General features: G+C 31.9%; 1 protein-coding gene across 1 annotated transcript; it reads right to left on the bottom strand.

Annotated features, from left to right (window-relative positions):
• On the bottom strand, nt 1–18731 carry LOC149897816 (uncharacterized). Its single transcript, XM_090116225.1, has 6 exons — nt 18513–18731; nt 7983–9002; nt 7030–7236; nt 6389–6551; nt 4439–4591; nt 1–812 (listed from the first exon to the last, which is right to left on the bottom strand). The coding sequence occupies exons 2-6, from the start codon at nt 8989–8991 to the stop codon at nt 728–730; spliced, it is 1617 nt and encodes a 538-aa protein (XP_089972351.1). The 5' UTR covers nt 8992–9002; nt 18513–18731; the 3' UTR covers nt 1–727.

The following is an 18731-nucleotide window of genomic DNA, read 5'->3' as shown; positions in this document are numbered from 1 at the left end:
TCACGTATAAAACATTTGTACAATAACTTAACACTATTATTAAATTATTAAATGGTTATCAAAATAATTCGGTATTATAATAATACAGAATTGCTTGAGAAAATTACGACCTAAGGGAATAATGTTCTTAAAATATGTAACATTATCCAATACTTAATGTTAATTTTATCTAAATACACGTTCACTATTTTTTTTATTATTCTCTTTAGAATATCTTTAAGATATTATGTAAATGAATTGAAGAATAAAATACATAATATGATAACATTTTATAAGAAATCCATAGGCCGTTATTACTCAAACATTTTAGAAACATAATTCGTATAATTTTGTTTCAAACGAGAACTTATTCAGAAGTTAAATCTTTTTATGGACACAAATCACGATTTATTCTCAATTTTTTTACCTTACTTGGTATAAGATTAAAAAACACACGTTTTAATATTAAATCCGTTAAAAAGTAATCAACTGATATACGTTTTTAGTCGCACACTAATTAAATATTAACGTGCTTCGTGTATAACTTCTATTATGAAAATTGGTAACGCTTTTTTAATTTATTTTAAAACTTTAAACGTGGGGAGACTGCGGGTGAATGGTCAAATCATCGATTTTTTTGATAACACTGCTGCACACAAGCTGTTTTATGTGTACCTAATTTTAAACTTAAGTCACACTTTGTCACTATATTTTTTCAGAGAAAGTCACTATTTTCTTCACTGTGTAATTAGAAAGTATCATTGTCAAACCACTGCCACATTTTGGGCTTTGTGTAGTCCAATTCGTACTCTTCGCATTTCTGGCCGGTTAACCTGAAATATTACAAAATAAATATATTAATAAAGTGTTTAAATTAACTCTCTCGTGGTTGCAGTTACTCATTATATAAAGATCTAAAGAATATAAAAAATTAGTTTGTTACTGCATTTGTCATTACTTATGGACGTTATTTTAACTAAACCAACTTAATGTTAAAAATCCATTATGTTTAATGGATACAGATTAAAATATGATAATAGGAAATATTTAAATTCATACAAATTTCTGTCATAATGTAACATAATATAAGGTTGCTTATCCACCAATAATGTGCGAGGATGTGTATTGTGTAGCGAGGAATGTGTTAGTAAATAACCAATAGTATCGCAAACTTCAAACTAAATGAAACAATATGTTTGGTTATTTACAAACATTCCTCGCTACACATCGCACATTATTAGTGGAAGAGCACCCTAATAGTCTCCAAATCGTATACTTTGCATAGTTATAAATACATTTGTTCAAAAATATAATAAAGTGTTAACATCCATACTAATATTATAAATGCGAAAGTAACTCTGTCTGTCTGTCTGTTACTCAATCACGCCTTAACTACTGAACCAATTTGCATGAAATTTGGTATAGAGATATTTTGATACCCGAGAAAGGACATAGGCCGCTTTTTATTGCGAAATATGTACAATAATATTATGTAGTAGTTAATAATATCAAATATTTTTTATTTCTTACTTTTCCATTTTTGAAGTCGGTTGTTTTTAACGCAGTTATTTTTATTTAATATTTTTTAGTGTATTTTTCAACACGAATCAAACGAGCCCAAACTCGATAAAGTTGAGTCAATATATTACTGAGTTCCTATGGCCACCTTCCGATTCAATCATCAAATCAGCTTCATGTCATGATAATGTTTCATCGCTATCAAATTTACATACATACGTATACAAAATTTCAGCTCAATCGGTTACCGGGAAGTGAATCAAAGTTACTTGCTACAAATCAACTTAGTCATCGAGTACAGACAAAAATGCTCATAAAATAAAAACTACTGGGCCTATCCGAAAAAAAAAATGGGACCAATTCGACACCATCCCGCATCGAACAAAAAAAGAATCACGTAAATCGGTTCAGAAACGTCGGAGTAATCGGTGTACATACATAAAAAAAAAATATACCGGCCGAATTGATAACCGCATAAAATCGCATGGAGAGCTTAATTTTCATTAAAGGCTCTAATCGCACGGAAAGCTAAATTTTCACAAAAAAGCTCTAATCGCACGGAGAGCTTAATTTTCACAAAAAAACTCTCATCGCACGGAGAGCTTAATTTTCACAAAAAGCTTTAATCGCACTGAAAGCTTAATTTTCACAAAAAGCTCTAATCGCACGGAGAGCTTAATTTTCGCAAAAAGCTCTAATCGCACGGAAAGCTTAATTTTCACAAAAAGCTCTAATCGCACGGAGAGCTTAATTTTCACAAAAAAGCTCTAATCGCATGGACAGCTTAATTTTCATAAAAAACTCTAATCGCACTGAAAGCTTTATATTCACAAAAAGCTCTATTTGCACGGAAAGCTTAATTTTCACAAAAAAGCTCTAATCGCACGGAGAGCTTCATTTTCACAAAAAGCTCTAATCACACGGAAAGCTTAATTTTCACAAGAAGCTCTAATCACACAGAGCTTAACTTTCACAAGAAGCTCTAATCACACGGAGAGCTTAATTTTCTTAAAAAGCTCTAATCGCACGGAAAGCTTAATTTTCACAAAAAACTAATCGCACGGAAAGCTTAATTTTCATAAAAAGCTCTAATCGCACGTAGAGATTAATTTTTACAAAAAGCTCTAAACGCATGGGGAGCTTAATTTTCACAAAAAGCTCTAATCGCACGGAGAGCTTAATTTTCACAAAAAGCTCTAATCGCATGGAGAGCTTAATTTTCACAAAAAGCTCTAATCGCACGGAGAGCTTAATTTTCACAAAGAGCTCTATTCGCATGGAAAGCTAAATTTTCACAAAAAAGCTCTAATCGCACGGAGAGCTTAATTTTCACAAAAAGCTCTATTCGCACGGAAAGCTTAATTTTCACAAAAAAGCTCTAATCGCACGGAGAGCTTAATTTTCACAAAAAGCTCTAATCGCATGGAGAGCTTAATTTTCACAAAAAGCTCTAATCCCACGGAGAGCTTAATTTTCACAAAAAGCTCTAATCGCACGGAGAGCTTAATTTTCACAAAAAGCTCTAATCGCACGTTGAGCTTAATTTTCACAAAAAGCTCTAATCGCATGGAGAGCTTAATTTTCACAAAAAGCTCTATTCGCACGGAAAGCTAAATTTTCACAAAAAAGCTCTTAATCGCACGGAGAGCTTAATTTTCACAAAAAGCTCTAATCGCATGGAGAGCTTAATTTTCACAAGAAGCTCTAATCACACAGAGCTTAACTTTCACAAGAAGCTCTAATCACACGGAGAGCTTAATTTTCTTAAAAAGCTCTAATCGCACGGAAAGCTTAATTTTCACAAAAAACTAATCGCACGGAAAGCTTAATTTTCATAAAAAGCTCTAATCGCACGTAGAGATTAATTTTTACAAAAAGCTCTAAACGCATGGGGAGCTTAATTTTCACAAAAAGCTCTAATCGCACGGAGAGCTTAATTTTCACAAAAAGCTCTAATCGCATGGAGAGCTTAATTTTCACAAAAAGCTCTTATCGCACGGAGGCTTAATTTTCTAAAAAGCTATAATCGCACGGAGAGCTTAATTTTAATTAAAAGCTCTAATCGCACGGAGAGCTTAATTTTCACAAAAATCTCTAATCGCACGCAGAGCTTAATTTTCATTAAAGGCTCTTATCGCACGGACAGCTTAATTTTCACAAGAAGCTCTAATCACACGGGGAGCTTAATTTTCATAAAAAGCTCTAATCGCACGGAAAGCTTAATATTCACTAATAAAAATAACTGCGTTAAAAACAACCGACTTCAAAAACGGAAAAGTAAGAAATAAAAAAGATTTGACATTATTATTTACTACATATTATTTATATGTGCTATTTATTAAAAAGGTTTGATGTCGGTGCACGGGCTTAATACTAAGTGCTTAATGTTCGGCACCAACTTCAAACCTATTTAATAAATAGCACATCCATACTTAATATTATAAATGCGAAAGTAACTCTGTCTGTCTGTCTGTTACTCAATCACGCCTTAACTACTGAACCAATTTGCATGAAATTTGGTATAGAGATATTTTGATACCCGAGAAAGGACATAGGCCACTTTTTATTGCGAAATATGTACCACGGGCGAAGCCAGGGCGGACCGCTAGTATTATATAATTTATCAAAATATTATATTTATAATAATAATATTCTATATTATAAAGCTGACGAGTTTGTTTGAACGCGCTTATCGCTGGGACTACGGGTCGGATTTGAAAAATTATTTCAGTGTTAGATAGCCCATTTATCAAGGAAGGATATAGGCTAAAAAAATGTAACCAATGTGAGAAAATAAACTCTTTTTTATTTTTATTTTTTATTTTATTTTTTATCATCACGTTAAGACCAACAGGAGCGGAGCACTGCGAGTAAAACCGCAGAGCCCAGCTAGTGTAAAAATAAAAATAAAATTAAAATAATCTGAAAAGTGTCCACCAACCTCGTTCTCCTCACGCACTTGACAATCGGGTGTGCTTTACGAAAGCACTGCGGCCCCAACACGTTGAAGTAAGTGAGACCGATCTGCGCGGACACCAGCGAGTTGGTCTTCTTCAGACATTCGCGGAATTTCGTGTCGCAAGTGCAGTGCGATCTGGGAATACGTAAAAATTTGACTTATTAAATGAGGGTACAGTTATAATATAGAGCTATAGGCTCCTAAAAAAACTGTCATTTACAACGCCAAATTATTATAATAACTATTCTACTCTTAACATAAGTTTCTATAATAATAATCACTAAGAAAATATAAACCGCTGTTGCTAGAGATATATCTCTTGTCTGTTAATCCGAAATTCGGACGAACTTCGTTAAAGTCGAATTCGGAAGTGCGTTTGAGGCTTCTACATATTTAATTATTTGAATGTCACAATGTCAATTAATTTTCTAATTAATTTTGTTTTATTTTTGTATATAATTAATTACCCTTTTTAAAAAGTTCAATTCACACACAAATATAATTACGGATGTGATAGAGAACTTTTTTAACAGATTTTTTTCTAATCATTGTATTTTAATCAACGGATATAACAAGCGTATCACACAATGATCGGATTTCGGAAACTGAGGCGCGCGGCTCGTTAGATAACGGTTGCGCAAGCGCAGGTGAAAGTGTGCCGAGATCTTATCACTTGGCTTTGGTGCCGTTGGATTGGATTTTAATCGTGATTGTTTCTTATTATTGTTGTCATGATGGTTGGTGACGTGATGTTAATTGGTAGCAGTTTGCTGGTAGATTTAGCTAGCTTTGAAGTCGCTTTTTCATTTTATATAACCTGTGTGACAAATTAATGTATGAATTCAAATAAAGATTTTTATTTTGTGTAACAACTTTGTTTTTGAAGTGAAACTTCTTTAGGCGCGTTGAGAGTAATATTTCGAGGTCACGTGTTGGCAATGCCGTAATGTTATGGAGGAAGGTTATGATTTTGATATCTTTGAATCTTGCCTAAGAAGTTTCACTTCTGACACGTGTGCACGGCACACACGCCTATTTTTATTTATCTTTGCTAATTAAATTATATTATGTTTAGCATATTGTAGTAATTATCATATAGTGTAAAGTCTTATCAGTAGAATTAGCCAAATATCTTCTTCTTAATATACCTACGTAGTTGGTTTCGAGATTAAAAACACAGTTAAAAATCTTACTTTGGCATTTACATTATTAGCATCCATTTATTTAAAGTTTGTGTCGTTTTGTGAAATCTCCACACTTATTTGTCATCGCGAAGGTATCTTAATCTTTGATCTTTTATGTCATAATAGACGAATAAACATTTTGTGCAACTTTATAGTTGTAATTTACTATTAAATGGTAATAACACGGCTTCAGATCGTAGATACAAGTTTTAGAGCTATATTCTCACACAATGATAAAATCTGATATAGTTGCGAAAATGGCATAAATCTGGGTCATATTGTGTTTTGTATGTATTACTTTTATATGCAAATTTCGATCGAGATATAAGTCACATGTGATGTTTATGGATATGTCACAATTTGGTTTATTATATAATAACTTAACCTTTGCAAATGAGGATTTTTGAAATATTTTGTCGCGAAATGATAACATCGATATGTCAAGACACTTAATTATAACAACTGGTCGTAACGAATGTTACCTACATAATTACATAAAATGGCTTTTATCATAAACATTTAATCTCGTACTGTGGCTAATTTTTGATTCGGAATAGCAATAACGGAGTACCTATCATATAATGGGTTAATAAACAAGAATATAAAATAAAGAAAATAATTAAATGATAAATGCAAATATATCACAAACGTCCCTGCACCTAAACATAAATAAAAGTAAACATATACAAAATATAAACGAAAAGTAAATAGGTAATAAATAATAGTGTAATAGTAATAAATCACGAACCTAGTAAAGAGCCCAGTATTGGTGAGCCCGAACCTCGTCTCGCCAGCTTTAATATACAGCTTGCAAGCATCATGTTGCCTGCAGCAAGTGTCCGTGAAGAAAAATAGACCTAAGTCACTGGAGCGGGCCTGGGCGGAGTGCCCGTCACCGCACCAGAGGGTACCTGGAAGAAATAAAGTAATTTGTTAGGAAAATCTTTCCGATCTTAGCAGAACATGGAAAGAGTCTATTTTGTAACTAAGTCATATCGTGGCCATATCATCAATAAAAGTTGAAGAATCTAAAAAACTTGATTAAAATTATGAACGATATTTTAATATATTGCATAATAAAACTCTGTTTTAATCGTGTATTTAAGGAATATAAGACATTCCTAATAAACTTTATGACCTCTGTAATCCGTGAATTACTTGGATTGATAAAACTCATAACAATATATATGCCTTTATTTATCTGACATACTAATTCCTATATTGCACACATATATTCGGAAATTTAATCATTTTAAGCAATTTGAAACTAAAGAATCATTATACCTTGAAAGCTCAAAAAGAAAATCAAGACTGCCAGAAGAATCGAAGAACAATTTACCCTAATGTCCAAAAAAATCAGGTTGACCCGTTTAATTTCCAATCTATTACCTGGATATATAGCCTGCACTCGATCCTTAAACATATCCACCATAGAGTTAGCAACATTGGCCACACTGGTCACACCCGACGCGAGACTACTGACGAAGCCTCTGTCACTGTCCAAAGAGCCAATGTCACGAGCTCCGGCCATTAACTGGCTAAAGGGCTTGCTCAGACCGGTGGATATTGATTTGATAACGCCTCGTGTGAAATGGCCTGAAATGTGATAATTATAGTACATTTAGTTCAGTCATTTCTGATAGGTGTTAGTACGAAACCTATAATTACTAACATAAAAATGAAATAAGTTTAAACTTTGGTATTGTCTGAATTCATTACATGTTCTGTTCAGTTCATAGGTACATTGCATAGAAATCTAAATAACAAGGCAATAGAAGTGGTAAGCGCGCGTGACATTGTCGCCGCTCAGGTGGTTACCATGCCACATGACCATGACCATTCTTATTATCACGTTTAACACAAATTTCAACCTTATTTCTATGAGTTTATGTTCAAAGTTATATCTATTGAAAATTGACAACCTCTGTTGTAGAAAAGCCGAATTTTTGCGTATTGGAGCAAAAATAAACAAAACGTCTCATATGCTTAGGGATGTTATTCTAAAATAAACCGTAAATTCGTGCGTTAGGATACATATTAAAAAGCTTAATTTAATATTTAAGTTAGTTTTCACTAAAATCAAGCTGTCCAATAAAAGGCATAGTTTACTTGTGTGTACTGTTTAGCTATCGGTTTAAATGTGTTGATTTTGGCGACAGCGGTTTTCATACGAATTATGACATTATAGCACTTCTATGTGTCTTGTTATTTAGATTTCTATGGTACATTGATATTCAAAAGCAGGAAATAATTCTTCTTAAAAGGTTACTTACAGAAATATATTCCAAGTTATCATTATAATCTTACCAATTCGTTACTACAATAAAAAATATTTACCATACCTATTCCACCATTCTCCTCTCTGCTCCTTAACTTTTCCGCTTCCAATGCTTCATTTTGTTTCTGCATCCGTTTGAATAAATCATAAATCGTTTTCGGAAACAGTCTTTCCGCTACACTTTCTACCACACCCTCTACCACGCTACCAGCAAAACCAAAGATCACAGACAACGCGTCTGTCTTTGGTGCTGGTGTTGGCACTATATCTTTTGAATCATAATAATCTTCTGGAACATCTTGTTCCTCTGTATCTAACTCTGTGAATACTGGGACATCTTCTACCTCTCCACTTTCTATACCTCTGTCAACAACGTCTGTAGTTATACTGGCAGTTTTATTTGAATCAGTTTCGTTTGATGATATTATTGTACTTGATTCTGTGGTAAATGAATCTGTTGCATTCTCCAGCTCATATTCTGTTGTTGTTGGTATAGATAAATTACTAATACTAATCGTTGTAGCCTCGCTATAATTCGCTCTTGTAGTAAGTTCGAAAAATTCCGTTGTATTATTGTAATCTTCTGATTTTTCAGTAGACACTGATAAAATGAATGTATCATTTAGGACTAGAGGTGTAGTTTTATCAGTAGATGATAAGGGGATAACAGTTAAATCATATTCTGTCGTTGTTTCAACGTAGCTTCCATTTTCTGTAGTTGATATAAGTTCAATTGGAATAACACTTAAGTCTTCCGACTCTGTAGTAACAGATATACTATCTGTATCATTTTTCTTACTATCTAATTTCTTATTGTCTTGGTCATCTTTGGAATATTTATCAACAGTATATCTATATGAATCTTTATTATAGTCATTCCATGATGAACTGTCATATTTCTTATTATATTTCAATGAATACTCATCGTCAAAGTCGATGATATCATTGTCAATATCGTTATTTGAATGTATGTTTTCTGGGAAATCCAGCGCTTTTGGCAGAGCGTTTGAGAGACTTATGAATAAAAGGAATGTGAAGATATAGTTCATCTTCCGCCTCACCTTGCGGAACATCTTGAAGCCATCTGAAACAAATAAGAATGTTGTAAGTACAGTGTCATTGAACTAGAAAACAACTGGACTAAATGATTTCGAAACGTTTCATAAATGCTCTGAAAAAATTCGAACTCTGTATATTGAATGAAACACGAGTATTAAGTATAATTAAAAGAGTAATTGTGCGTTAAGAAATAACAATGTATCAAATTTGGTATGGGTAAAGTCAATTAAGTGCAAGGGGTTATTAAGTGCATCTTTAAGGTCATCATCATTTTTCATTGCAAGCCTATATTATTAACGCGATCTGACATTAATTGTCGTATGTGAAATAACCAACCATTATGTAACATATCAATTATATACATTATCGATTCAATAGTATTATAGTTTTCATTATTGATTCAAAAATAGTATTATTGCACATTTTACAAAGTATTACAATAAATCGATTCAATGTAATCGAGATACTTTTCTATAGCTCAAAATATAATATTTCCGTAAATTACGAAATAAAGCTCTCGATTCCTTTTGGCGCAATAGATAATGCACTTCGAAACTACTTGCAATATAACACGATAGAAATTGATATTATAATATTGAGTTAAGTATTAGTTTATATTACGGACAAGTTTCATCGAAATCGAACCGGTTTTCACGTGATGTCTTCACATACAGACAGACAGACAGACAGACAAAAAATTTTTTGATCACATATTTGGGTTTGGTATCGATCCAGTAACACCCCCTGCTATTTATTTTTTCAATATTTTCAATGTACAGAATTGACCCTTCTACAGATTTATTATATGTATAGAATAGATAATATTGATACAATATCGCTTACACTGTCTATGATTTTTAACGTAAACTAATTCAGCCCATATAATACTATATATATATATAATAACTAGCGGTCCGCCCCGGCTTCGCCCGTGGTACATATGAAAAATAGATGTTGGCCGATTCTCAGACTTACCCGATATGCACAGAAAATTTCACGAGAATCGGTCCACCCGTTTCGGAGGAGTATGCAGACTAACATTGTGACACGAGAATTTTATATATAAGATTAAATATATTATAATAATTACAAATTAAAAATATAGAATTAAAAATATAATAATTCTACTCGTAGCAACCAACCCTTGCTTCGGACGTATGAAATTATGCGTGTTATTTACATAAACCTTCCTCTTGACCTTCCTCTACATATTTCAAAACTCGCCTCACAATTAGTAGTTGAGTAGTTTTTAAGATATAAGCATATTATACACATAGCAGGAAACGACTATGTTTTATAATGCTTATTGTATCTATACTTAATATTATACAGCTGAAGAGTTTGTTCTTCGTTTGTTTGAAAGTGCTAACTTGTGCTTCTCAAGAACTACAAGTCCGATTTGAAAAATTATTTTAGTGTTAGATAGCCCATTTATCTAGGAAGACTATAGGCTATATATCATCATGCCGAGACCAACAGGAGCGTAGGACTGCAGGTAAAACCGCGGGGCGCAGCTAGGGCAGTGATAATTTCAATAAGTAATAATATCTACGAAGATTAGGCTATAATCCAACACGTTTCAATTCATTATATTATGACTATTTACAAATGCTACCGTTGTTAGGTGGTAAAAAGTGAAGTCCCGTGTCCCCAAGTGGGGTAAGGGGCAGATGCATTATTCATACATCTGTTTCACTGATCAATTTTATTTATGGACAAGTAGGTGATCAGCCTTCTGTGTCCTACCAGACCGAGACATTATTTTTCCCTCATCCACCGGGAATTGAACCCAGGACCCCTTGGTTCTACGTTCACGCGTTAACCACTGTACAAAGGAGGCGGTCACTGCAAGGTTAAGTAGTTAACAAATGTGTTTGTCAAGTGATATGTTCGATATTCGTTCGATACAAAGAAAATCAGTGCGTGTTTGCATGCATTTTATAAAGTTATAAAACAATAAAATCTGTATCAGGGCCAGTGATCTAAAAACGTAATATAATACATTTTTGAACAAAGGTGTTACGCGCCAGATAGTAAGTAAGAACAATTACTAGAAAGTTCGCGTAATTAATCAATGCAGAATTTTTGGCGTACAAAAACAATTGAAGTATTTATTTGTAGTGTCGAAAACAGCATTTATAAGACAAATTATTATTAAAACAATAAATAATGTTTTTGCGGTATCTAGGTTTCTTGTACTTTACTGTACTTCTCGAAAATAATTGATTATTAACATAAGGATTTCTACTTAGATAAGATTTTATATTTCTTGTAGATATAATTGATATAAAAGCGGGTGTGTAAAGCTGTTTTTATTTCTAAATAAATAAATCTTGCCAACATATTGTTCGCAGAAATTATCGTTCCGGCCAAGGTCGGGGTTTGGGTTATTAAATTTGCTTATTATATACAGACATAATATATTTACATTTTATAGGTATATACAGCAAAATTTGCAAACTAAGTTAAGAAACCTATAAGGCATGCTAAGATACGAGATACGTTACGTAAATAACTCGACTGATTGGCCAACGAATGTTACTAAACAACAAGTTTTCATACGCTTTTGCTAAGTTGGTTAAGTAGATATACAGTTGCACTAAATGGTAAGTAAACAAAATGCAGGTTAAGCAACCAAAAGCGCGGTCAAACTATTGATGGGTAACCGCGTAGATTGCCATGGATTCTAAACTACATTAGATGACATTTTTCAATAAATAAATTTTTTATAGGTAGTTTCGAAACATGTATATAAATATTGGAATTAACTATATGGCTACAACAAACATTACCACACTTTACAAAGGTCGGTTAATATGAGATTTGTCAATAGATGATCAACCTACGACATTGAACAAAATTTGGGATGTCATTGCATTTCGTAACTATTTGTTAATATACTAGTGATGACAAAAGATTTATGCGTTTACAAACAGTTTAGATTTAATTGGATTCAAATGTTTTATTTATTTATGTATTTTTTTGGCCAGGAGACATTTTCTTTTATTACTAAGCTCATTATAATAATAGTCGTTTAACAAAGGCTACTCGCTACTGTTTTATTTTTGGAAAACAATTCTGTCCCTGAATTTATTCGCGGGTGATACCGCCAGACAGCTCGTTATGCAATTAATATGATTCAATCCAGTATACATATTTTATGTACAAATAAAATTCATTCATAATCAAATGGGAAGGAAGATAAACACTGGAAGGAAGGCATCGGTCGCGGACAGACATAATAGGCCAGTAGAAATCGACACTAAAAAACCCTAAATTCGCAAAGCACGATGTAGATTTGAATTTTTGGTATGTTGTTTGGATCAGTTAGGGTGATGTAAATCCCAATTTGCAACTTCGAAAAAGTTGTGCTCGCTGCGCACCACGTGATAAACTGCGAAAATTTTGGACTTTTTTCACTTTTTGCTCTAAAAGTCATAAACTATGCGTTTCCGACAAGTATGATTCAGTACATAAATTAAGGTTATTAAATTTGCAACAATTTAAGCCTAACCGCAGCTCTCTAAACCTTATAATGACTAACAACTTTATTATACGACTTTCTCATAGAACGAGCGGTTTTTGCCAATATTTTGGTTCAAACGGGAGCAAAACTAAAAATTTGAAATTTTCGGGAAAAACTGACTATCTTTGAAACGCCACAGCTTAGTTGTTATAAGGTTTAGAGAGCTGCGGTTTGGCTTAAATTGTTGCAAATTTAATTAGCTTTGTAATTTTGTTAATTACCTATACTGCAAATGAAAAAGTATTATCCTTTTTATGATTTTATATGCCCTCAGTTTCAATTCTTTAAAAATCTATTTCTACCTTCTTTTTGTTTTTCAGATATTGTGAGTGAACTATTTGTCTCACAGACTTTGTTCTATGCTCTAATGAAAGAAAATTAAATGCACTACAACTTATTTATACGACCTTCTCATAGAACGAGCGGTTTTTGCCAATATTTTGCTTCAAACGGGAGCAAAACTAAAAATTTCAATATTTCCGGAAAAATGAACCATCTTCGAATGGCCACAGTTTAGTCGCTATAAGATTTAGAGAGCTTTAATTAGGCTTAAATTGTTGCAAATTTAATAACCTTAATTTATGTACTGAATGATACTTGTCGGAAACGCATAGTTTATGACTTTTAGAGCAAAAAGTGAAAAAAGTCCAAAATTTTCGCAGTTTATTATTTGCGTATAATCTTTTTTCCTACTTTCCCAAATTTTGTAATTTTGTTAATTACCTATCCTGCAAATGAAAAAGTATTATTCTTTTTATGATTTTATATGCTCTCAGTTTCAATTCTTTAAAAATCTATTTCTACCTTCTTTTTGTTTTTCAGATATTGTGTGTGAAATATTTGTCTCACAGACTTTGTTCTATGCTCTTATGAAAGAAAATTAAATGCACTACAACTTTATTATACGAACTTCTCATAGAACGAGCGGTTTTTGCCAATATTTTGCTTCAAACGGGAGCAAAACTAAAAATTTCAATATTTCCGGAAAAATGAACCATCTTTGAATGGCCACAGTTTAGTCGTTATAAGGTTTAGAGAGCTGCGGTTAGGCTTAAATTGTTGCAAATTTAATAACCTTAATTTATGTACTGAATCATACTTGTCGGAAGCGCATAGTTTATGACTTTTAGAGCAAAAAGTGAAAAAAGTCCAAAATTTTCGCAGTTTATCACGTGGTGCGCAGCGAGCACAACTTTTTCGAAGTTGCAAATTGGGATTTACATCACCCTAACTGATCCAAACAACATACCAAAAATTCAAATCTACATCGTGCTTTGCGAATTTAATGTTAATTTCCACTGGCCTATAAGTATTTTGTGAAGCAAGGAGAGCTCCAATGTACGTATACTAAATTTTATTATGGCGATCTACACTAATATTATAAAGAGGAAAACTTTGTTTGTTTGTTTGTTTGATTGTAATGAATAGGCTCATAAACTACTGGACCGATTTTAAAAATTCTTTCACCATTCGAAAGCTACATTATCCACGAGTAACATAGGCTAGGTTTTATCCCGGAAATCCCACGGGAACGGGAACTATGCGGGTATTTCTTTGAAAACGCGAGCGAAGCCGCAGGCGGAAAGCTAGTTTATAATATAATAGGTTATTCACACAAGATTAATATCTAAATACCCGCATACGACATAAAGTATCTAACTAATAGATCAACATCTTGCCCTACTCTGTTTCTTTGAAAACATTGTTAGGCAATGAAACCTTGACATTTGTATAAGATCAGCAAATGGGCCTGAATCACAGTAATCACAGGCCGCGTATGGTGGAATGCAGTTATGCTGCGCCCACACAGGGCTTATGTAAAGCGATTGCTATGGTACGGTAACACGGGGCTAATTAATCGTAATTAATAATTGCTTTTTTAGAAAAAACTCGGAAGCGAATAGACAAATAAAATGATTTTGAACACAATACGCGATCCACTTGACATAATTTTTTTACATTGAATATTATTAACAAAGTACTAATAAATAAATAACGGTTGCTGTACCGAATAAGGTAATTATTATATACCGTAAAAAAGTACAAATAGATATACATAAAAACTAGCTCTATTATTATTTAAAACATAGTATAATTTAGACTCAAGTATACTATAAAATCTAATATCATTAAGTTTCAATCGATTCAATCAATCAATTACAAACCCAACCTTCAAACTTTTACCACTACAATAGTTAACCAGTTGCGGAATAGACGTTGGTCAATTTTTAAACAAGACTATTAATTTTGTTCTTTTGTTGTGATTTATCTTGAATTATATTATGGAAATTTTGTAAGATATCTTAAATAATTTTCTTAATTAATGTAAAAATCCCTTCATTTACATATTTAACTTACATACTTATGTATCTATTTTCTAAAATAACTTAATGAGTATCTTAGTATATTTTTTGATAACTTAATAACATGGTAGAGTCTTTACTATTAGGTAGAGTTTCAATGACAATAAAGATACTTTACCCATATGGGTAAAGTATCTTTATTTATGTTATTTAATATTAATTTGTAATTTAATAGTAATTTATTTATTTAATATTAAATTACAAATAAAAATGTTTTTCACAATATGCACCAATAAAATTCGACAATGAACTTGAAAATCGAGCGTAAGTTATTTCTATTAGGTGGTTAAGTAAATATTTGATGATATCTGATGAAACCTCAAGGTTGAACAATTCCTGAGATTAGCGCGTTCAAACAAACTCTTCAGATTAATAATATTAATTAATTAATATTAGCATAGATTTATGGTAAACTTGGTACAATTTTTTGTTACATACAATAATATTAAATACCTGTCGTAGCTATAAGAATAAGTAATATTACTTCATATAATTATCTACGAATGAATACTTTATGTAATCATTAAATATCTAGGCGACATTTAAAAAAGACAAAAGAAAGATTTTTCCAAAGCGTAGATTTTTCACATCTGATTATATACTAGAAAGCTTTATCATTAAGTCTTTAACAGTAAGTGCTATGTGATCGAGATTTTTATTTAAAAAACATAAAATCAGTAGAATAAAGACCTACCAGTCCATCTATGGGTAATGGTTGAACGCACAGTAATAAATATAATATAATGAAATAAATTGAGCTTCAGAAAAGTTGAAAATAAGTTAAAATTACATAAAAACATCAACAAACTCTACAATCGTTACAACAATTTAAAAAGTTGTTTATTTTGATCATTACGTAAATCCCGGTCAATCACCTTGTGCGTTAAAATTAAATGATTATATTTGGCATCATATGATTATTTTACATAATGTAATAATATGAAAAAACGCTAAGAATGTAACCTTGGTTCGTTTGAAAGGCATATAGATCCACTTCAAGGAAATAATATAAGATCCTTGAAGTGTTGTTATTCGTACATTGTTTCGCAAAAACCTTTTTTATTATTAACTTGTTCTTGATTAAGAGTACTAAGAGTACCTTATAATTTCAAAATAAAAAATACTCGTACTAATAATTATTACAATTATAATATGCTCGGATTCTAGTGTATATATGAGTCCTGCAATATATTTTTAACTAGCGGTCCGCCCCGGCTTCGCCCGTGGTACCTACATGTTTACGTTTTTATTCATAAGAACCATCCTCATACTTCAAGTAAAAGATTCCGCAGCGCACGCGATGACAGAATTTTTATTAAGGAATTTTATACACTTTGGGTTACATTATTGCATTTTTGGTAAGGATCTCTAATTTTTTTGAAAATGCAATAGGTATAGCCTATATGTTGCTCAGTAAAGATGCAGCTTTCTAATGGTGAAAGAATTTTTGAAATCTGTCCAGTAGTAAACCATACATACATACATAATTACAGACCTTTCCTCTTTATAATGTTAGTATTAGTATAGATGTTGTTGTTGATATTATGTTGATGTTCAGGCTGCAGAGTAACTCGCTTTCAACCTACAATCTACATTTAGGGGCTTGAAATAATCGATGTAAATTTTATTTACAATACTTGCATGAGTAATTTTACTTATCACACATAAAAGTTCATAAAAACTATCCATACATTTCGACAAACTGAAGAATATTGAAGAAGAAAGAAGTACTTCATGAAAGTAATGATTAAAAAACCCCTTTACAAGCCTTACCTTACAAGCCACCAATTATAAACTTAACTAATAACTAATATGATAAATAACAAAACATAATTAATTTGTCGAGAGTCAATTTCATTTGTTATTTAACACGCAATTTGCAAATAATTACTTAATCATAATCAAAAGATACGTTAATATTTTTTGTTCGATTTAATAGATTGTCGAGTTTATCAAATCAGACAATTTATTTATTTATTTATGTTCTATTGCTTTGGGCATAGTTACGAATACTATATAACAAAATTAGTTGTCTTATCGATAAATACCTAAATAAGAAAAGTTTGTATTTTCTAGTGTTTGATTTTACCTTATTAAGATAATACGCGGGCTGGTAGTAGACTATATTTTATAAATATTAATATCACATAGTATAAAACAAAGTCGCTTTCTCTGTCCCTATGTCCCTATGTATGCTTAAATCTTTAAACTACGCAACGGATTTTGATGCGGTTTTTTTAATAGATAGAGTGATTCAAGAGAAAGGTTTAAGTTTATACCTAATTTGTATGTTTTAGACAAAGCGGGCGAAGCCGCGGGCGGAAAGCTAGTATTAAATATGACATAGATAGATGCAGATGACCCTCAAACTTCTTTACCGAAATATTTTTAACGTCACATCTAACAAAAGCTGCAATTAAATTTAATAGCTCTAATAGTAAGCAAGGCCGCAACCACGCCGCAACAATCCAAACCCTTGCAAAATTTCCAAAGTAAAAATTATCTGAATGAATCTAAAGCTATAATCTACCTAATTAGCCATCGTTGAATTTGTCCATAATTGTTCATTAATTCTTTAAAATTGTTTGAAAAATATGCTTACTTTACTTCTCATATTATTATAGACTAGCGGTCCGCCCCGGCTTCGCCCGTGGTACATATTTCGCAATAAAAGGTAGCCTATGTTCTTTCTCAGGGTCTAAAGATTATCTGTGCCAAATATTATAAAAATCGGTCCAGTAGTTTATGCGTGAAAACCATACATACATACATACATACCTACATACAAACCTTTCCTCTTTATAATATTAGTATGGATATAGATACCATGAACGTTTATCTTTTATTTAAAGATTTATGAATTGCAAATTTTATAATATTTAGAGCAGTATATATAATTTTAGTCTCTACCGGAATCGTATCTAGGACATCTGATTGTACGCTAGACAATAACCACAACACAAAGGAGGCAAATATATCTGAATTGTAAATGATATAATTATGTACAAAGAAATGAATAGCACGTAAAAAAATGAATAACGTAGGTAAGAAAAAAATATATGAAAACGCCACTGTGACACAAATTTCATCACAAAAGAAGCACAAAAGTATTTCGTCTTATGCAATTTAAAGATATCGTTCTTGATTTAATTTTATTAAGATATCTGACAATTTTATTTGACCATATTAAAATAAATTGGTTTGAATTTCTTTAGGTACCTACTAATTTTATCCCTATTGACAGGAAAATTCTCTTTTATCGCGGATAAATTCGGGTGTAGAATTTATCGCGGATAAATTTTTTATTACTTAAAATTTTAGGAATTCTATTGCTAAATATTTCTATCATAATAATTAGGTTTATGTTGAATTCAGTACATACATAAGACATTAACTCAGGCCCCGGAATCACAGACACAATAGAAAATCTATAGTGTCGTGGACCGATCGGGCCGTTCGGGGCTCAATAGGATATCTTCAGTTTTAGCTAATTGTACTTGTTTAGAATAGTTACAAAAACTGATTTCACAATACGTTACAATTTAATAAATACATATGTATTTATAAGGAAAGTAAAAGAAAATGTAAATTGAAAAACTATCGCAAGTACAAAAATATTAGAGATTATAATAAAAAGTTCACGTACCTGATTAATAACTTGTCGATAAATAATATACCCTAGTTTATATCCACTATATAACACTATAACGTAATTTCACACATCAAATGCACATATTATTAAATGCACTTTTTCACTGTAAATTCAATTTATAACTTTAGCGTCGCGTAATCGATTTCAAAACATGAATAAGTATAATCTGTGGCGAGCGTCGTTCGCGCCAAAACGCGGTGAAATGTCAAAATG

Source organism: Colias eurytheme, chromosome 25 (genome assembly GCF_061535395.1).
Source record: "Colias eurytheme isolate Ceu_HAF_F1 chromosome 25, ilColEury1 Martin Lab GWU primary, whole genome shotgun sequence".
Classification (NCBI taxonomy): domain Eukaryota; kingdom Metazoa; phylum Arthropoda; class Insecta; order Lepidoptera; family Pieridae; genus Colias; species Colias eurytheme.
Note: the sequence above shows the minus strand (reverse complement) of the source record. Positions and strands in the feature narration are given on the sequence as shown.